At 36.4% G+C, this 22429-nt stretch overlaps 1 protein-coding gene across 1 annotated transcript; it reads left to right on the top strand.

Moving 5' to 3' along the window:
• Positions 1-351: 351 nt before the first annotated feature.
• Positions 352-20795, top strand: ephx4 (epoxide hydrolase 4). The gene is made up of 7 exons (XM_051113454.1): positions 352-1030; positions 3398-3483; positions 6493-6650; positions 9375-9503; positions 10480-10583; positions 16050-16198; positions 19887-20795. Exons 1-7 carry the CDS (start codon positions 788-790, stop codon positions 20128-20130), a joined length of 1113 nt encoding a protein of 370 aa, XP_050969411.1. The 5' UTR covers positions 352-787; the 3' UTR covers positions 20131-20795.
• Positions 20796-22429: the final 1634 nt, after the last annotated feature.

The following is a 22429-nucleotide window of genomic DNA, read 5'->3' as shown; positions in this document are numbered from 1 at the left end:
ATAATAATAACAAATGTAAAAAAAAATGCAATTTCAATCAATTTCAGGGGGCAAATATTTCCCCTCCATGTAAAAGTTGGCACAAAGAAAGATTTCTGACCCTGGTTCCTTTTTAAAATAATTATCAAGCTGTAGGCTAATTAATCAAATTTACATGCTTACGTTTTTCCAAGTACAAAAGTGTTATTTGCATCGCCTTGTCTTCAACAATAATTTATATTTCCTAACTGTGAGTTAATAAATCTCTACATTATGAATATCGAATGTGGAGCTCAAGGTCTTACGGTCTCTGAAAATCATTCTTTTAATGCACCATGAGGCACACTACATTTTATTGTTGTATTCAGGGTAAAATATCGCACAACACTTCATTTACACTGCGAGCGCGACAATAACCCGATCTGTCCCGTGATCGCCGCAGCTTCTGCTCATTATTACCGGCAGCGTTCGCGAGAGTCCAGAACTCTGCGCGTGGACAGTCTGTGAGCTCGCGCTTCAGCAGGAGGAGGTGGGCCCAGACAGCTGCGTTGAATAGAATGGGAGCCTTCTAGTTTAGTCAGTGTAGATGGGGTGTAATGGTTCAGTCCGAGGCGCGAACACCTTTGGGACTGAGCATCTCTTCTGTCATACGTAAGCGTGACTCCGTACAGTCTACACGGGGATCCTCCCCGGTCGTGACGGTGCGACAGGGCTATTAAGATGCGCGTCGTTTTTAAAACGCAGGCAGTTGAGTAAACAAATCAATACAAGCCGTGATCAACAAGCGTATTCCCGCAGTAATGTAAAGATGGCGAGACTGCTTCATAACTTGCTGTTGATGATAGTCGGGCTGACGCTGAAGATCAGAGTTATGGGATACTGGTCTCTCATCTATGGATACTGCGCGCTATGCACGGGCGTAGCGCTGCTCAAACTTGGCTGGAATATCATCCTACGACCGTCAACAACCTTTCAGTGGACGGTTCGTGAGACACCCCCAGCGTGCCTGAATGACACGTCCTTGGGAACCCACTGTTATGTTAGAATCAAGGTAAGAGAACGGTGTAAGACGGATGGATGCTTGACAGTATATGAAAGCATGTTTACATAAATATAACTTTGCTTTTTTTTAATACAGATGTTGCTTTTTCATTTTTTTTCTTTGAAATATTAACTTTGTCTTAGATGTTTCTCTTAGATTCCTTTGACGAGTGAGACGATTAAAGCTTACGTAATTTAATATTGAAAGATTTGATGACAGTTTGATGACAAATATTAGTGCACTTACATCATGTTTTCAGGTTTGGTATCTTGCCAAACCTAAGCATGGTTTGAGATATTGTTGGTAAAAATGCATTAATCATTGCCTGTTTCACTGGAAGCGGAAGATCAAGCAAAAGTATCAATTTGAACTCCTTTTAGCCTTATTGGTGTCTAAGAGAAAAAAATGAATGCATATTTCACCAAAAAAATGAAAATTATGTCATAATTTATGACATAATTTTAAGTCATTTCAAACTCTTTCTTTCTGTTAAAAAAAAAAAAAAGACTTACATTTGTGACCCTGGATCACAAAACCAGTCATAAGGGTCAAGTTTCTGAAATTGTGATTTATACATCATCTGAAAGCAGAATGAGTATGTTATGATAGGACAGTATTTTAAAAGTCTGGAATCTGAGGGCGCAAAAAAAAAAAAAATCAAAAAATCAAAATATTGACAAAATTGCCTTTAAAGTTGCCCAAATGTGAAGTTTTTGGCAATGTATATTACTAATCAAAAATTAAGTTTTGATAGATTTACGGTAGGATCATTTTGACCCATACTTACGACTGGTTTTGTGGTCCAGGGTCGCATTTATGCTTTTGTCAGATGTTTTTATTAAAAGTGACATTGCTTTCCCTGGGAATTGAACACATGACCTTGGTAGCATGGTACCTTAAGCCCTAAAGAAATGTTACAGAATTTTTTTGAAGTTCTTTTGTGCTCTGTACAAAAAAGAAGGTCATACAGGTTTGAAACAACAATAAGGGTATTATATTAGAATTTTCATGTTTTTCTTAAAAGGGGTAGTTCACCCCAAAACGATAATTCTGTCATCAATTACTCACCCTCATGTTCTTCCAAACGTGTAAAACCTTTGTTCAGCTTCGGAACACAAATTAAGAGACCTTTCTGACGCTCCATAGATAGCAAGGGTCCTGTTACGTTCAAGGTCCAGAAAGGTACCAAGAACATCAACAAAATATTTTATTTATTTTATGAAGATTTTTTTGTGTGTGTGTGCAGAAAATGTATTCTCGTAGCTTCATAAAATTACATTGAACCACTTGTGTCATGGACTATTTTGTCGATGTTCTTGGTACCTTGAACGTGAACCAGAGGGTCAAGGAGCTCTCCTATTTCATCAAAAGTATCTTAATTTGTGTTCTAAAGATGAACTAAGGTTTTACAGGTTTGGAACAGCATGATGGTGAGTAATTAATGACAGAATTTTCATTATTGAGTGAACTAGCCCTTTAAGGGAACTATTCCTTTAAAGAGATCTCATTCATGATTTCTCTTTCCCATGGGTTTACTCCCAGAAGCAAGCAGTTTCTAGTTTCTAGCAAGCAGCAGACAGCAGAGTGACCAGTTTCCCCCAAAATCACAGTCATTGCCTGGATATTGCTGTCCACTTGAGTGGTGCTGAAATCAGCTCCTTAGGCAGTCTCGGGATAGCTGTGATGTTTATATACCTGCAGAGCTTTGAACATAATGTTCAAACATTAGGTACTCTGAAACTGCACTCTTCTAAAACCGTAGCATCCTTTGAAGTCAAAGACTTGAAAACAACCACTTTACATTTTTATTTTCCTGAGCATGTAACCCTTTTTGTAATGTGGGGTATACAAACATTTCTGAAGAAAAATATTGTAAGAGGGATCTCTGCATCTGCAGGGATTGAGGGATTGGTATAAAACTCTAGCATCAACTGCGATCTCTATCTGAAAGCAAAATAGCAAGTGACCTTGAGGGAATGTTATTTTCAAGGAAGAAACAAACTCATTTTTTAAAATAATATTTTTTTAGGTGAGATGTTTTCTGTACCCACAAAAAAAAATTTGCATTGCAAACAGTGTTCTTGAAATAGCCAGACAACCCGAGGATACTATCACATGCAATTTGATGCAGGCTGTCATTTAACAGGGTATGAATTTTTCCATAAATGTCAATGGAAGATATTGCTTTAATATTAGCCCAAGCCTGCGGACACGACTCTCTCTCTCTCTGATGCATTTTATAGCTCTATCAAGCAGAATGTGATGTGAGAATGGATTTTACATCAGGATGGACAGGCCCGTGTGATTAAATAGGACTGCTTTTATCATATCCTCTGTTTTGACGAATAACTGCCTCTGGTCTCTGTATGGTTTTAGGAGTCTGGACTCAGATTTCACTATGTTGCTGCTGGAGAACGAGGAAAGCCACTTATGCTGTTTCTGCATGGATTCCCTGAGTTTTGGTAAGACTCAAAAACACTCACACACACAAGGGAAACACTTCTCTACTGGGATGCTGCCAGGCACAGATCGGAAATATGTTGTTGTGGAATCAGTCCACATTATACACATGGAGTCATAGATCATTTTTGAAACTCAAACCTTCCCTTTCAACAAAAGAGATGTGTGTATTATTGTTTTTTAATGTAAAACAGGCAGTTCTGAAATGTGATATGGAGTGTCGTGACATTCGGACTGTCTTGGGACCAGTGAAGCTGTCGTTTCAGTGAACTGCCAGACTGCAGAATTGCGATCAGGACAGGACTGTGCCTAATTAATGTGGCATGGCTCCTTTCTGCTTCACTGGCCAATCTACTGCTCCAGAATCAGTGATGAACTCTTGGACGAGTAGAGGAGACCTGGAGGACGCCCTTTTCTTCTGACTTCTGCTCCACTTTAGTTTGGTGCATTCAAAAAGTGCAAGTCAAAGATTTCGCTCACTGCTGAGCAATAGAGAAACATAGAGGTTAGAATAGGATATGTGTGTGTGTGCTAATTTAACGCTCATCTATATTCTAACATATTGGGTTTGGGTCCTGAGAGCCTCTGCTGCGCTGACTCATCAGAATCATAGTCCGCTTCCTTCTACTGCTTTTAAACTTTCTCTCTCTCCCTCTGTCTTCTCGTTCTTTAAAGACAAAATCACTAGTTAGGGATTGCTACCACTGTGGAGTTTACTAATACAATTCAACTGAATTTTACGTCACACTAGTTTCATGGTACTATAAAATCCATAAAATTGATTTTGCCTTTCAGGATAAAAAGCGCTATCCAGTGGTGCAATCTGACTCTGCCCCTTCAAATTTTTGCTAAAATCTACATTTTGGTTTGTATGATTATTGTAGAAAAAGAAGTGTGGCAGAAATCATCCATTCCGGTGTCTAAATTTGGTCAGTCCAATATATTCTCACCTTCTACTGCTAAAAAATTACAGGTCATGTTTTCAGGCCTTTTGAAGTTTGAATTTGGCTTGACAAAGTGTTGATATATAAGTGTGTGAGTTGTTTACTTTTTTAAATTAGTCTTCTAGGGGTGGGGAAAAAAATTGATTCACATATGAATTGCGATTCAGTTTTCTAGCGACTCATATTGATTCACAAATTTCAAAAATCTATTTTCTAGTTAATCATAATAGCATGATGTTGTCAGAACAAAATGGCAATAGCAATGGAGGAAAAGCAAATACATCCTGCCCCGTTTACAGTGATGGCAAGTGTTTGGAAATATATTGATTATGTATCTTTTTTTACTATGGGAAGCATTTGGAAAAGGGTGGAAAACAAACAACGCATTCTATGGAGCCACTAAAGGGACATGGTTAGCCTCTTGTTAGCGGTAGCCTGTTACATTAGAGTACATAACATATATTTCACTTATCACATAAACAGAATAAGGAGAAATGACTGATGGGAAGATGGTGAATGATTTGCAGATCCTGAGCACTGACAAACATCTAATCTTAAAAAAAAGATGTGGTAAGTAGGCCCAATGCTGCTCCGTGTGATTGCAAATCTTGAAAGTGAAAGTAAAACACAAGCATGCATTCAAAAGTGTTTTTCCTGCAATTTGTATACATTATAATTACCCAATAATATAATTGTGAGAGAAAGCATTGAAATATATTTTTTCCTTCCATCTCGTATTTACGGGTTTCGTAGTACGTCATTTTCTTTCTGAACAATGTATGATCGGATTCGAACACATCCCTAATGGAGAGTGTCAAATATTTTTAAGTTAATACTTAATAGGAAACACTTATTTCTTGAGTCATGAATTGTAAATACTGGTGTGTTTGATGTCAGTGTGCACAAAAAAAATTCTTAAAATTTGTGAATCTTGATTAAAAATTGATAAATTGTGAATCAATTTTTAATCGAATTGTGACCCCAAGAATTAGTTTGAATTTAATCGTGAGGTACTGAATGTTTCCCACCCCTATAGTCTTCCCATTAACCATCATATTGTTCATTCAGACTGATTTGTGAACGCTGAACACACACAAGAGGCAAGATTTATCATATGAACCAATCATAGCCGATCATAACCAGTCATATCCAGTCATCCAGTCAACATTAACAACAGGTAAATAAAAAACTTAGAATAAAAACTAATAATGATTAAATTAAAATGTTTATTCCTAATATAATTTTTTTTTTTATTGTTGACAATAAACAGATTTATTCATAAAGTTTGAACATTAACACTGCGCTAAAGAATAAAAACTAATAATGATTAAATTAAAATGTGTTGACAATAAAAGTTAAATAAAAACTGTACTGTACTTAAATGTTAAAAAAATGTTAAAAAAAAAAACTAAAATAAGGATTCAATTAAAATGTATTGTGTTTTAACATTAATTTATATTTAATTTAGTGATTGCTTTCCGTACTACTAGAGGGAGCGTGAGTACCACACTTTGAGAACCACTGCTTTAGGGGTCTGTAAAACTCAGTGGACTCAGGGGAGGCGAAAGAGACATGGGCTTCCACTGTAACTTTACCTGTTTGATGCTGCTGTTGGACAGTTTTTTCTTTGAACTATGATTTTCTCATCCAATTTCTTGAAAAGACACTGCCTTCCTTGCCTCCTCGGAGGAAACGCCTCTGATGTATACCATAGGAAATATTGGTAATATTATTTTATATTTGGAAAATATTAACTACTTGACCTTAATACATTTTTAGGATTCTTTAATAAATAGAAAGTTTAAAAGAACAACATTTATTTGTATTAGACATGTTTTATAACATTATAAATGATGCTGTTGAATTTAGTGCATCCTTGCTGAATAAAAAAAAAATCTTACTGACCCCAAACTTTTGGAATGGCAGTGTTTAAATTAATTAATTAATTCAATTTACTTTTCCATGGACTCAGCTCTATACTCTCTGTAACGTAGAAATACATATTCTTGTGTAACCTGTAGAAATCATACTCAATATTTATCAAAGCTCTACCCCTTGTTTTGCCAGGTTCTCTTGGCGTCACCAGCTGAGGGAATTTAAGAGCGAGTTCCGTGTCGTTGCCGTGGATATGCGAGGCTATGGGGAGTCTGACCTGCCCTCCTCCACTGAGAGCTACCGACTGGACTACCTTGTCACTGACATCAAGGACATTGTGGAGTATCTGGGTAAGAACAGACTGCCTCCATTATCTCAGCCCTATTTCCATTTCACATTCCAGCCTGTCTAGAGGTTTTGATAAGGCTGTTGTAGTGGTGAATGCTAATGTAGCACTCTTCCCAATAGTCTGTAATGTGAAGGTGACCCATTCACAGATGCCCTTGGCTTTTTAGATTTGCATTGTCAGTTTAGACTGCTTAAAATGAAGTCTAATTGTCTGCCTCTAGATTTGAAATGCTGCGCAATCACTAGTTGAGCTACGCTACAATGTGACTCAAGGACAAGTGTAGATGTACGTTACATATCATGTCGTAGTTAAACTCATCTATCTGCTTGCACAGAGTGGCATGTGTGTAAGCGGCTGGCGGTGTATTGTGACAGGCCGTCAATGACACGTTATTAGGATTCATGATGATGTTTTGCTCCAGGGTCTCAGTTCCTTGACATTGGAATCACTCTATTGCAGACGGTGGAAACTTCCACCCTGGCTCACAGTGATGGTGTCATTCATCCTGAGTCAGTCCTTGATGTGACACTAAATGAACTGCAGCGTGATATTATTGCAGAAGAAGATGACTTACGCATAAAGCACAGTGTAAACAATAGTTACTGTGCAGTGAAACACCCAACATGATATCATTCTTTTCTGTTATATATTGTTGTAATGTTTGGCAGTAAACATAAACAGTTCTGATTTTGAAGTTTACTTAATTAACTTTCTGTGCCATATTTTATATGATATTATTTATTTTGTACATGCAGGGAAAAAACAAGATATAATGGCCATTAATTAATCATTTGTTTATAAACTATTAATAGGATCGTAAAATGACGCAAGCCAAACTCAAAACCATATTGTCCAACTGAGCACACTACGCCACACTTAAAACTGAATGTGTAAAAAATAATTTGTGTAAATTGTTCCCACGTTTTAGGTAAATAGTGGCTATTGTACTTGATCCTTTGCAAAGTCCGTCCCCCCTTTGTTACTGTTGCTATGTCCAATAAGCCATGGCACTCTCAAACCATACACCATGTTCTCACACAGTGAAAAAAAGATCACGGAGCAAAGAGGAAACTGCCAATACACCAAAAAGCAAGACAGAGCAGGTTACTTTAGGTATAAAACAAAGACTCAGCTTTGAAATTTTGTTATTTTTTAAGAAATTCAAACAATTACAAAACAATTTGTGACTCTTTAATGTGTCGTGACAGATTGCTGTAGCGCCTCAGTTCATGCGTCACGTCAATCAATGATCTCTTTCTTTTTACTAGTTATACCACGAAATAAACATGAATGAACATCAGAAGGTATCTTGTATAAACCATGGAAAGATGTCAGTACACCATTTTTTAAGTACAAGTCTACCGACGTTAAAGGAGAAGTCTACTTCCAGAACAAAGATTTACAGATAATAGAGATGCGCAGATGAGCTCAAACGTCACCCGAATCCGCAGCTTCAAATGAATTATCCGCCCGCCACCCACCCGTGCCTGTATTTTTCTCTGATTTAGATAACCGCTCCCGACCCGCACCCGATCGTCATTTACAATTATTCTAATTCTTAGTTTTGCATGATGATATGATGAATGGATGGTTCATTTTTAACAGCAGATTGATTCAGCTGATCTGCACACTTATAAGCTTAATCAGACATGCTTTTAAGCGTATGGGCAGGCAGCAAATCTGGTGCGGGCGCGGACAGAGTGGTTCTCCGCCATAATCAACATATTTCAAAGGAAGCCTGCGCCACGGTCCTCACTGTCTTTACTGGGTTATTGAGCAAATATTTGCCTTTATTCACATACGATTTAATTAGAAATGGTGGCCTGTCATGATTTTGGCTAATGCAGGAAACTACTGAATGATACGCATCAGAGGGGATTTAGAAGTGGGTATACGCAAAGCTGACTGATAAAGAAATGAGTATACGCAGGTACTGTACACCACTGCATATTACCCTACTCAATAGCATTAGCACTGGCGTAAATCCCTTCAAACTTTATTTGGAATGTCACCTTTTCTGTCACAACTTTTCGAACAGGCGAATAGACACACACACACACAAAGTATTTAAAACAGTTTCATATTTTAGAAAATGTTAATATTTGCGTCATTATTGATTTATCTTATCCACCCACGACCCACCCGCAAATAATCCGAATGTATTTTTTTATTACCCGACCCGCGGATTATCCGCAGCGCCCGCGGATATAACCGCCATCCGCACATCACTAACAGATAATGTACTCACCCCCTTGTCATCCAAGATGTTCATGTCTTTCTTTCTTCAGTCATAAAGAAATTGTTTTTTGAGGAAAACATTTTAGGATTTTTCTCCATATAATGGACTGATATGGTGCCCCGAGTTTGAACTTCCAAAATGCAGTTTAAATGCAGCTTCAAACAATCCCAAATGCAGTTGTAAACAATCCCAGCCAAAGTAGAAGGGTCTTATCTAGCGAAACGATTGGTTATTTTCATAAAAATAATACAATCAAGCTCTTTAAGTTGGAACTGTGGGCTAGTGGTTAGATACACTGTGTTATGGGGCTTATTTGGAAAATATGAGTTTGAGTTTTGCTTGCATCAATTCTTGATTCTATTCCCCCTGTTTTTGCTACAGTTTCCTGTCTTGTCTCTCACTCTCCCTATTAATTATAAGGCATACTTTCACAACAACACAACAAACCCAAACATGTCAGCTTCCTCCTTCTGGTCCTCTCCTCAGGATACAACAGATGTTTTCTCGTGGGGCATGACTGGGGTGGCATCATCGCATGGCTCTGTGCAATTCACTACCCTGAAATGGTGACAAAACTCATAGTGCTGAACAGTCCTCACCCCTGTGTGTTCACTGGTAAGTGCCCTATACATCTGACAAAAAGACTTCCTGTTCAGTTGTGTCTGCCCCAGAGGCTCTGTTTTGGTTTTTGGGGATCATTAGTATGATCTGCATCATTCACAATGAAATATTGTGGTTAGGCCCAGGGAATCATGGGGCTTTGCCCTCCATCTGTCTCGCGAAGCTCCAGCCTGGAGGAGGAGGTAATTACAGGCAGCCTTCTGGCAGAGACACGGGACCCTCTTATAATAACACTCAGTACCTGACGAGAGTGACACGTACACGACTACACCTTTTGCTTTTCTTGTTCTTTTGAAATATATCTTCGCTTAATGGGGTGTCTTCGGTTTTAACCCTCTATTGCATGTGTTATGAAGCATGATTTGATTTTCTTACATAACATGGATCTCATTACTGAAATCAAAAAGGTATGTTGCCTAGAGACAACACTGTGAAAAAAATGATCAAAGATTATTTTAGATAATAAAAACTAACTGTGACATGAAAGGCTGGAAAAAAAACTCTCCTAGGGTTTTTTAAATGTAAAATTGAAGGTATATATTCACTGCACGTTGCACGTTTTGCAAAACACAAGGCAAAACACATTTACTAACAGGCAGATAATGTATAAGACTATAAATGTTTTGCAGTTAGGGATATCCAATAACAAAAGCGAAATGTGTTTTTGATGGCTGAAAAATCAATAAAATTTGCTTTTCTGAGGGCAGTCCTCCAGAGCAAAAATGTGTGTCCTCCACACATGGAGTACCCTGCCAAATTTTAAATGATTTTAAAATGACTGCCAGGATGTACTGTAGTGTGACCAAAATAACTTCATCCCTTCATTATTAACCATTTTATTGCCAATTTATATGTACTTATAGTGAAGAAAACGGGTTTGTTACCTTGAGGCCACACTGTACAATGGTGGGTTAAGTTTCCTTTGCTTGCGATGGTCATTCTTTATTTGTTTTCTCTTTTTTCTGTCCAGATTATGCCCTTCATCACCCCAGTCAGATGCTCAAGTCAAGTTACTACTTTTTTTTTCAGTTGCCATATTTCCCAGAGCTAATGCTGTCCATCAATGATTTCAAGGTGAGTTTGACTCAATATACAACTGTTTTTGAATAAATTAATAATAAAAAATTCATTTTATTCAGTGAAGATGCAAGAAATTGATCAAAAGTGACAATAAGGGCTTTTACATTGGTACCAAAAAATTGAAATAATAAATTCAGTTCTTTGGAATTTTCTCTTCACTAAAGGAGAAGTCCACTTCCAGAACAAAAATTGACAGATAATGTACTCACCCTATAATGTACTCATCCAAGATGTTCATGTCTTTCTTTCTTCAACCATAAAGAAATTATGTTTTTTGAGGGAAACCTTTCAGGATTTTTCTCCATATAATGGACTGATATGGCTTCAAACGATCCCAAATGAGGTTGTAAACGATCCCAGCCGAGGAATCTAGTGAAACGATCGGTTATTTTCATAAAGAGAATAAAATTTATATACTTTTTAATGTCAAACGCTCGTCTTGCCTCACTCTGCCTGAACTGCTTTTTTCCAATTCATGACAGTTAGGGTATGTCGAAAAATTCCCATCTCATGTTCTCCCTCAACTCAAAATCAATATTATCTTATATTAAGATGTTCATGTCATTCTTTCTTCAGTCATAAAGAAATGTTTTTTGAGGGAAACATTTCAGCATTTTTCTCCATATAATGGACTGATATATGATTTTGTAATCGGTTGTAAACGATCCCAGCCGAGAAAGAAGGGTCTTATCTAGCTTAACGATCAACCTCAACTTCAAAATCGTCCTATATCGCTGTTTTACCTTTTTGTTAAGAGTATTTGATCTTTTTTACATGTTCACTTTGCATAGACTGGGTCGGTACTTTTGCAGCGATGTAGGATGACTTTGAAATGATTTTTGAAGTTGAGGGAGTTTTTCGACATACCCTAAATGTCTTGAGTCAGAATACACAGAGTTCAGGGAGAGCAAGACAAGACGAGTGTTTAAGAAGAAAAAGTATTTAAATTGTATTTTTTTAATGAAAATAACTTATCGTTTCGCTAGATAAGACCCTTCTTCCTTGGCTGGGATTGTTTACAACCATATTTGGGATCATTTGAAGCCGCATTTTGGAAGTTCAAAATCAGGGCACCATATCAGTCCATTGTATGAAGAAAAATGCTGAAATGTTTTCCTCAAAAAACAATTTCTTTACGACTGAAGAAAAAAAGACATGAACATCTTGGATGATAATTGGGTGAGTACATTATATGTGAATCTTTGTTTTGGAAGTGGACTTCTCCTTTAAGGTCATGAATGCATCAGTTAACCTTTATAAGCATAGGTATAGATGAGCATAGGTCGTAAATTTGATACATTTTTATGATGGGAAAAATGCGGTTTAACAAATGCTAGAAATATGGTTTTCAAAGAAAAGATTGCTATCAAATAGCACACATAGGTTTCTAACTGTTGACGAAGAATTGATAGAGCAGCCTTCAAGTGTTAGACATTGCTGATCTCATGAGAAAAACGTAGGCTACCTGTGGGAACTTTTTCACAAGATGTGCAATACGTACCAATAAGTATCTATCACTGTAGTTTTAAACAGAAATTAACACTAGAAATGGTAAAACAGTGAGCACTTGTAATCATTTTTGTCACACAGTTATGATTGCAGCTCCATATGTTTCGCTTTCCGTGTGTAACAAGCTTGCTCGGTAGCTCACCTGGCACAGAGTTGGACTTGGAATTCAGAATCCTTGGTATGAATTCCATGAAAAACATAGCTCACGATGAAAGAGCTAAAAGATGAGAGACTGAGAAAAAAAAGTTAAAACGCATGCTTGCAATTGTGATGTTTTTATGTCACATTCACTTTTGTTCATACTATAGGGTAGATTTAATTGTAGTGCAGATTGTACATTATTTTAAAAAGTCACAGTTAGAACTGCGGTGACACGTACAAAACCAACATCACATAAAACGTACCATTTGTACGTTCATCAGTTCTGGGGAAAAAACACACTAAAACACTCTTTTAGTGCCACTCAGTGGACGATTTTACATTAAAAATGTCACAAAACAATTCGCGAAAAAGTTCCCACAGGTACGTTTTCGTCATGTTGCTACTTACATGTAGAGGTTTTTTGTCTGATAATTAACATCTCTTTTCCGAATTTAGCAGTAGAAAATTACTGGTCATCCAGTTTTTTATATGAACTATCCATTCCAATAGTTTTGCAAATTGGTATGCTTTGTTGGGCCGCAAAGAAATATAGAGCTAAGTATCGTCAGCATAACAGTGAAAGCTAACACCATGTTTCCTGATAATATCTCCCCAAAAGTAACATATAAAACGTGAAAAACAATGGTCCTAGTACTGAGCCTTGTGGTACTCCATACTGCACTTGTGATTGATATCATCATCATTAAAATCTCAGTTTCTACAACAGTAATAAGCAACAGACACGATAGTTTCTTGAATGCCAAACCAGCATATTAGAATGATTTCTGAAAATTTGAAAACAGCTTTGCCATCACAGGAAAAAATTGTATTTTAAAATAAATTAAAATAGAATTATACTTAAAAACATTTCACAATATTACTGTTTCTACAGTATTTTTGATCATTAATTGCAGCCTTGGTGGGCATAAGAGACTAGTTTTAAAATCATTTACAAATGTTACCGACAATGCAAAACCAGTTAAAAGCCATCTCGGTCAAAAATGAGATAATGATACTGAGTGAATGCTCTCAACACATATTATACGTCCATCAAATACTTTTTCTTCAAACTCGCTAAAATACCAGCCTCAGCCCAATCAGAAGTAACGGTACTTACAAAGAAACCTGTACATGTGAGCCTGATAAAAATGCATTTTTTAAAGAAAGACGTCAGATGGATTTAGCTGGTTTTGCATCTGAACTCTTCATATGCTTTACTTATGTAATGAATTAATGACATGAATGTACATATATAAACTGAGAAATACTACATTACTAGGATGTAAAATGATAACCATCATTTTGCATAACTGACCAGCTTTTGGGTCCAGCATGTGAATTTGTTTGTGTAAGAATTATGAACACAGAATGAATCAGTAGGCCAAGATTATCCATCTGTCTTCAGCACACACAGCTTAGTCATTATGATTCAGCTCTGGAAAGACGTTAGTTTTAGTGTGCTGATTATTTTATGCATATTATGTATTCTAATTGGCCAGGCTATAGTAAGTACTATTGCTGAAATAGTAAATCTAAATAATCCAGTGTGAAGTTGTGTAGTATCATTTAAATCAAGAACATAATATGAAACAGATAAAAATCAAAGAAAAATACTGCATTCTTTTCAGCTACTTTTGTAAAGTTAAACATTTTTATTTTGCATTTCATCTATTAAAGTTTATGTTTTTCCTTTTAAGTTCTGTTTTGATGGGACCAAATTGAATTATGGAACCCACTTTATATAAAGTATCTTTAACTACAATGTACCAATTTTTAAATTAATCATTTGATGCAATACATGTACAGTGGTATGCGGAAGTTTGGGAATCTTCTGTTGCTTCAGAAGGGCAGTGCTAAATGGAAAAAAAAAAAAAGATATTTCAATGAAATAAGAAAAATTTGGACATCTTCATTTTGTTCAAAAGTTTTCACCCCGGGCTCTTAAAGAAGAACTCAATAATTTCACCAAATAATTTACCCACCCCTTGTCATCAAAGATGTTCATGTCTTTCTGCCTTCAGTCATAAAGAAATTATGGTTTTTGAGGAAAGCATTTCAGGATTTTTCTCCATATAATGGACTTCATTGGTGGCACGATTTTGAACTTCTAAAATGTAGTTTAAATGCAGTTTCAAAAGGCTCTAAATGATCCCAGCCAAGGAATTAGGGTCTTAGCGAAATGATCTGACATTTTTTTGGAAAATAAAATTTTGTATACTTTTTAAGCTCAAAAACTCTTGTAGCACAGGCTCTGGGATGCGCGTTCACGACACTATGTACTATTGAATTATGTCGAAAGGTCATGCAGAACATCGGCGGAACTGCAGACCCAGTGTTTACAAAGCAAACGCGCAAAGACTAAGAAAGTACAAGTACATTTGAGATTCGTAGTAGTGATGGGTCATAGTACCGATCATTTTACCGACTCAGAGCTTTGAGTCTCGTTCAGAAAAAATGAACGAATCTTTTTTTTGAGTCATTTCGTTAATTTTAGCAAAATATAATTAAAATGTTACGTGTTACTTCCCTAACACATCTACTGCTTACAAAAAAACGTTGATCACACTACAAACAAGACAAAACTATAATGCTATAAGAAACAGAAAAAATTAATTCATTGTTTACCTGGGTCTTTAGTCGTCTCACCTTACCTCTTATCTGACAAGTTTTCGGGTTTGAGTCGTTCGTTCATCATGTGACAGCCCCATAAGATGAACAAACGACTTAAAAAACCCAAAGACTCGAAACAGGTGAACTAATTCCAGTACAGAACCTAATAGGATGTTGTGCATGTGCAACTGAACGAATCACTCCCCGAGACGACTCGTTCTTCCCGAGTCACATTAAAGATTTGTTCTAAATGAAAGAATCGTTCAAGAATGACCCATTACTAATTTGTAGCATTGTGGACGCGCATCCCAGAGCCTGTGCTATACAAGCTTTTGTGCTTAAAAAGTATAAAAAATGTTATGTTTCAACAAAAATGACTGATCGTTTCGCTAGATAAGACCCTTCTTCCTCAGCTGGGATCGTTTAGAGCCCTTTGAAGCTGCATTTAAACTACATTTTCGAAGTTCAAAATCGGGGCCCAAATGAAGTCCATTATATCGAGAAAAATCCTGAAATTCTTTCCTCAAAAACCATAATGTCCTTACAACTGAAGACAGAAAGACATGAACATCTTGGATGACAAGTGGGCGAGTAAATTATTTGTAAATTGTTGTTCTAGAAGTGGAGTTCTCTTTTAATGAAGCGTGTATTGTTCTGGAGCATCAGTGAATGTTTAAACTTTTTTTAATAGTTGTGTTTGAGTCCCTCAATTGTCCTCAGTGTGAAAAGATGGATCTCAAAATCATACAGTCACTGCTGGAAAGTGTTCAAATATGCAACAGATGCTGGAATCTGAAGAATCTGCAGGACCTGGAGGATTTTTCTGAAGAACAGTGCTCAGTTTAACTGTTCAGAACAAACATCTTTTATGTAAAATATATTACTCAGGACAGTACTAAATATAAAATAACATGCATTTGTATGATCTCTCTTATTTTGTTTAAATTACTTACATTTCCACAGATTCAGCAAGAGGTTCCCAAACTTTCTCATACCACTGTACATGTTTCACAATAAATAAAAATGCCTGCATGTACTGTAATTACATCTGTAATATTCAGTTACAACTTAAATGCATTGTACCTAACAATGAATTTCTTTCTTTATTTAGACAATTAAATATTGGTTAAGGACACCTAATATATAGTATGATGAAATTCCTCAAGCTTATTTTCATTGCTTTCTAATGGTGATTTACAGGCACTGAAGAGTCTGTTCACCAGCCGCAGCACAGGCATCAGTTGTAAGGGCCGTTGGCTCACCACGGAAGACCTCGAAGCATACCTGCATGCCTTCTCACAGCCAGGGGCCCTCACTGGGGCCCTCAACTACTTCAGAAATGTCTTCAGGTACTTTACACTTTACATCTCATTACAGCTCTGTATTTTTGATTCAGCTTTGTTAAAAGCTGCTTGGCTAATATTACAGAAAATGTCGCCCTCTAGTGTCTGAAATGGACATTTATGTTTATTTAATATTATATATTAAGCAACTTTTTGAGAAGGAGCTGATGTTTTTTTTTACTTCAGCTACTGGCTCAGTAATGAAATAGAACAGATTTGTTTTGTTGTTCATGAAGAAAAAAAGTGATGCTTTTATTTCAAAATGTTATGGACATAACGTCAAAGAAATCTATAACATCATGACTTAGTTGGACAGAATGAGGCCTAATTTTATAAGTGCATGTGTCCCTGTCAAAATAGAGACAGATTGATTTCATGCTCTCTGAGCTGTGCATGAACAGCCGTTAACTCACTGCCTGTGCTGTAATGATATTCTTTCACAATGAGTTTATATCAGCATCAAATCAACTGCTGGGTGTCTCTGAGAGTACTAAACAAGCAAAATGGATGTTTCCGTTCATTTTGAATATACCCCAAACAATTGTGGACACCCTGGTGTGAATACTCTGCTTTAATTTGCTTGCGGAGTGCATGTGTTAGGAGCATGTGAGACGTGCATGCATGACTGAGTCCTCCATCTGCTCCTGAAGCACACTTTGATTATGTCTCAGGGCAGAGCTGCGCTGACTGTGTGTGTGTGTGCACGAGTGGGTGTGTGTAGGTGGGCAGGTGGGTGTGTGTAGGAGGGCGCTGACATAATAGTTTCTACAGAAACTAAGAAGAACACATCAGTCCATAGCAGAACTGAGGATAGGAGGGTGTCCAATCCTTTAAACATGTTCTAACCTCGATTTAACTAACTAGCATGTCCATATTAGGGATTTTAGGGCTGTCAGAAAGAAATATTATAGAGACAAAGCACCGTCAATGTGAAGTGATATTTATTGTGAGAAACGGTATACAAAAATGTAACGGAATTGAAAAAGTTGAAAAAGATTATTATGCATCCTCTAAAAGTTGGTAGAAAAAGGCACATCTAATGTAAAGTCAGTATTTTCCAGATAATATTTTGTGTCATAGTATTTGATGTGAATATTCCATATTTGTAGATTTCTGTATTTTCTAAACAGATACCTGTGAATTGTAAAATGGCCATAAAAGGACAGTTCACCCAGAAATGAAAATTCTGTCATTAATTTCTTACCCTCATGTCGTTCCAAACCCGTAAGACCTTCATTCATCTTTGGGACATAAATTAAGATATTTTTGATGGAATTCGAAAGCTTTCTGACCACCCATTATCATTGGTTTGAGTCTGAGTCTTAAAATTCCATTTTTGGTGGTTATTTTGTGATAAGTAATATTGGGAGAGAAATTTTTACATCTGTGACAGAAAATTGCATGAAAAAAAAAATTAAATGGAGTTTAGGTGTCTCCTGGTGGCTATTTTTGATATAACACCTCAGCAGTTTCATAGGAACCTCAGTTTTTTTTTTAATATCAACTTCAAATTTGAAACATAACTTATTTAGACATATAGCTTTAATTTAATAGCAATTTCGGATAAAATATTTATTTATTTTATATAAAATTAAAAAAAAATTGTATAGTACATTTTATTTACATTACATTTAAACTTCCATAACTTTTTTTAATACTATTTTTTTAAATGATTCCACTTCTGTTAAAACCTGCTTGTTGTCTTGTTTAAAAAGAGATCAACCTTAGGTATGTATTCCAAAGCGTTCATGAATTATAACAATTTAAGTTTGGATAGTGCACTTTCACATCTATGTTCAAAAATGGAGGGTGGCAGTTAAGGGGTTAAAAAGTCTAAAATGTTATTTGTCAGTTAGTGATTTTGAAATCACAATGCTAGTATTTTAATTAAATATAATAGTCCGACAAGCAGTGTGTTTCATAGTGAAGTGTGGCAGTGTGTTCTTTTACACACTAGCTGATCCAGTGTTTTCAGTGTCTCAGAATGGCTCAGTTCAAAATAAATAAATCCCAACTGTAAACTGTAAAAAGTATAATGTTTATTAATAGAAAATTAAAATAAACAGATACTGGTTTCTAAAGTATTTTATTTATAAAGCCTGTTCAATGTTTTATTCGTTGTATTTGCATCTGCAAGATTTTCTCAGCAGTGCCTTGCGAAAGTATTCATACCCCTTTTTTTTCATGTTTTGTTGTGTTGCAGCCTTATCTTAAAATGTTTTAAATTACTTTTTTCCACATCAGTCTACACTCCATACACTGTAATGACAAAGCACAAAACAGGTTTGTAACAGCTTTGCAGATTTATTAGAAATAAAAAACTAAAATCATTCAATTGCATAAGTATTCATACCCTTTTCTGGGACACTTGAAAATGAGCTCAGACACATTCATATTGCTTGTAGATGTTCCTACACTTCAAGTGGAGTTCACCTTTGGCAAATTCATTTGAATGAGTATGATTTGGAAAGGCACACACCTCTCAATAAAAGGTCTAAAAGCTGAAATGCATATCAGAGCAAAAACCAAACCCTGAGGACAAAAGAACTGCATGTAGAGCTCAGAGACAAGGCACAGATCTGGGGAAGAGTTCAGAAAAAAAAATCTGCTGCATTAAAGGTTCACAGAAGCATGTAGCCTCCATTATCCATAATGGAAAAAGTTTGGAATAACTAGGTTAAGCGCCTTGGTTAGACTGGTGACCAAAAAGCTGATGGTCACTCTAGTTGAGCTCCATGATCATATATGGAGATAGGAGAAACCTACAGAAGGACAAACATCACTGCAGCACTCCATTGATCTGGGCTTTATGGTGTTGTGCCCAAACTCAGTTCTCTCCTCAATGAAGACACATGAAAACACACTTGGAATTTGCAACAAAGCACCTAAAGAACTCTCAGATTGTGAGAAACAAGATTCTCTGGTCTGATGAACTTTAATTCCAAGCATCGAGTTTGGAGGAAACCATGGCACTGCTCATCACCTGTAGAGTACCATCCCAAAAGTAAAGTGTGCTGGTAGCAGCCTCATGCTGTGGGGCTTTTTTCAGCAGTAGGGACTGTGAGGGACTTGTCAGAAGAGAAGCAAAGCTCAGTGCACCAAAAAATTGAGATAGCCTTAATTAAAACCCAGTCCAAAACTCAGACTGGGCAGAAGGTTCACATTCCAACAGAACAATGACCCTAAACGCAGCAAGAGTAGCTTTTAGACAACTGTCTTTGAGTGGCGCAGCCACAGCCTTAGCTTAACCACAATCAAACATTTCTGGAGAAACCTGAAAATGTCTGCCAGGCCCCATCCAAGCTGACAGAGCTTGAGAGGTGAAGAGATGGGGCAATGAATGGCAGATAATTGCCAAATGCAGATGTACAAAACTTGTCGCTTCATACCCAAAAAGACTTGAGGCTGTAAAGGTGCTTCAACTACATACGGGTATGAATACTTATGCAATGTACTTATTTCAGTGTTTCATTTGTAATAAATTTGCAAAGTAGTCAGAAATCTGGTTTGTGCTTTATCTATGGTGTATGGAGTGTAGATTGATGTGGGAAAAAAGTAATTTAAAGCAGTTTAACACAAGGCTGCAATATAACAAAACGTGAAGAAGTGGTATAAATACTTTTGTACGTGAAATTATTTGAGAAATTTTGAATCAGCCGACAACCCTAATTTTAGTATTATTTGTATTCTGCAGTGTCCTCCCACTGAGTCACAGTGAGGTAAAGTCTCCTGTATTGCTGCTGTGGGGAGAAAGAGACGCCTTCCTGGAGCAGGACATGGCCGAGGCCTGCCGTTTGTACATCAGAAACCATTTCCGTCTCAACATCATCTCTGGAGCCAGTCACTGGCTTCAACAAGACCAGCCTGACATCGTCAATACTCTCATATGGACTTTCATTAAGGAGGGAGAAGGCCGGAAAAACTACAGGAACTTATAATGGGGTCCTTCTCCCTCTGAGCTCGCCTGAAGAGGGGACCAGGGAAATGCCTGTGAAAACAAACCAATGTAATGATTAATGCAATCATTGTTTTAAATTTGATACATGTAAGATATAGAAACAAATCAAACTTCAGTGAAGCGGAAAAAGAACAAAAGCACATTTAAATTGGAGGGGTTGCATAGAGAGTAGTGTGTTTAATCTATTTTTCTCAAGTTTGCACATGACATTCGCCTTAAGGTTTCTTGGTGACAGTGTTTAAAAGTGTGTTGCAAAATATCTGTAAGTTGTATTGTGTGGTGCCTTTCGACATACCATTTTGCAGCATAAAAGATGTGCCATGTCTTTTTGAGACCGAGCTGTGGGTTGTCAGTCGTTTGTATCATCGGATTTGCTACTCTCTGTAACACAGTCTTATGGGAATCCTTAACCCCTCTTCCAGGTAGTGTTGTCTTAGTGGAAGATATTCTTTTTTGTATCTTTGACAATATTTGGCTTAAACATTTGAGAATGTCATTATTTTGATCTTCCTGTATGATAAAACAAAGTGATGTTTCAATATTGTACACTTTTTTGTATCTCTTCCTAAACACTGCATCTAAGAAAGTAGAACCAGCTCTGCACCATTTTGATTTTCTAAGCAAATAAATTATAGCGGAAACTTATTGACTTGAACTTATAATTTGCTCTCTCTCTGTTCATATACAAGACCGTTCTGCAAAGACTAAGAAAGTGCATGTAAGTCAAATGCTGTTTACAGACAAAAAGGTACAACAATGTCCTCTTCTGAAGTTGTAGGAGAAAATAAGATGTTTCGCTATACTCAGTACACAGACGATGAACTTACACGTGATTCATAGTAGTGATAGGAAGTTCGGATCATTTTACCGACTCTGACCTTTGAGTCTCGTTCAGTAAAATGAACAAATCTTTATTCAAGTCATTTTGTTCATTTTAGCAAAATATAATTAAAATGTTACGTGTTACTTCCCTAACACATCTACTACTTACACAAATGTTGATCACACTACAAACAAGATAAAACTATAGCTATAGCTATAAGTAACAGAAAAGATTCATTCATTGTTTTCCTTTAGTCACCTCACCTCACTTCTTATCTGACAAGTTTTCCGGTTTGAGTCATTCATTCATCAAGTGACAGCCCCATAAGATGAATGAATGACTTGAAAAATAACTAATTCCAGTACAGAACCTAATAGGATGTTGCGCATACGCGACTGAATGAATCACTCCCCCGAGACGACACGTTCTTCCCGAGTTACATTAAAGATTCGTTCAAAATGGAAGAATCATTCAAGAACGACCCATTACTAATTTGTAGCATCATGGATGCACATCCCAGAGCCTGTGCTACACAAGCTTTTGTGCTTAAAAAGTATACAAATGTTTATTTTTCTAAATGACCAATGGTTTTGGTAGATAAGACCTTCTTCCTCAGCTGGGATCATTTAGAGCCCTTTGAAGCTGCATTTAAACTACATTTTGGAAGTTCAAAATCGGGGCACCATAGCAGTCCATTATATGGAGAAAAATCATGAAATGTTTTCCTCAAAAACCATAATTTCTTTATGGCTGAAGACAGAAAGACATGAACATCTGGGATGACAAGGGGGTGAGTACATTATTTGTAAATTGTTGTTTTGGAAGTGGAGTTTTCCTTTAACGGAAGCTAGAGATTATGGTTTATAAAGTTTTAAATATGGATATTTTTCTTACACAAGTGCATCAGTTCCCTTCAGAAATTTTTTGGGCTTCAAAATCTTAACCCCCATTCATAAAGCTTGGAAGATGGACATTTTTAATATAACTTCAATTGTATTCATCTGAAAGAAGAAAGTTATATACACAGAGAATGGCTTGAGGTTAAGTAAATCATGTGGTAATTTTCATTTTTGGGTAAACTATCTCTTTAAGTCACAGTACAGATGGCCTGTATTTTAATCAAGCATAATCATTCAAATAAAATGAATGGAAAAAGGGAAGAAATTACCTTTATTAATTTAAACCCTATTTTAACATTGGAATGAGGTCAATAAATATTTTTACACAGATTCATTTAAATGAAATTCATATAAATTCAAAATTAAATTTCATACTCATTCTGTAATTTGTTTACCAGTAGCACTTTAAGATAACATTAAAATTAGTTAACATGAACTGACAATGAAAAATCTTAGCTCATTTTAATTTCAGCACTTATTAATACATTATTAAAATAATATTTGTGTCTGTTAATATTTATATTTAATGGGCCTGTGCCAACATAAATTAACAATAG

The sequence above is a fragment of the Labeo rohita genome, chromosome 6 (assembly GCF_022985175.1).
Source record: "Labeo rohita strain BAU-BD-2019 chromosome 6, IGBB_LRoh.1.0, whole genome shotgun sequence".
Classification (NCBI taxonomy): Eukaryota; Metazoa; Chordata; class Actinopteri; order Cypriniformes; family Cyprinidae; genus Labeo; species Labeo rohita.
The sequence above is the reverse complement of the archived record's forward strand: the minus strand, read 5'-3'. Positions and strand labels throughout refer to the sequence as shown.

What these genes read in the sequence shown, in the direction of transcription:
- ephx4 (XM_051113454.1), top strand. Translation starts at nt 788, where the DNA reads ATGGCGAGACTGCTTCATAACTTGCTGTTGATGATAGTCGGGCTGACG. An exon ending in ACTGTTATGTTAGAATCAAG is followed by an intron (nt 1,031 to 3,397) that starts GTAAGAGAACGG and finishes GTATGGTTTTAG; the next exon opens with GAGTCTGGACTCAGATTTCA. An exon ending in TACTTCAGAAATGTCTTCAG is followed by an intron (nt 16,199 to 19,886) that starts GTACTTTACACT and finishes TGTATTCTGCAG; the next exon opens with TGTCCTCCCACTGAGTCACA.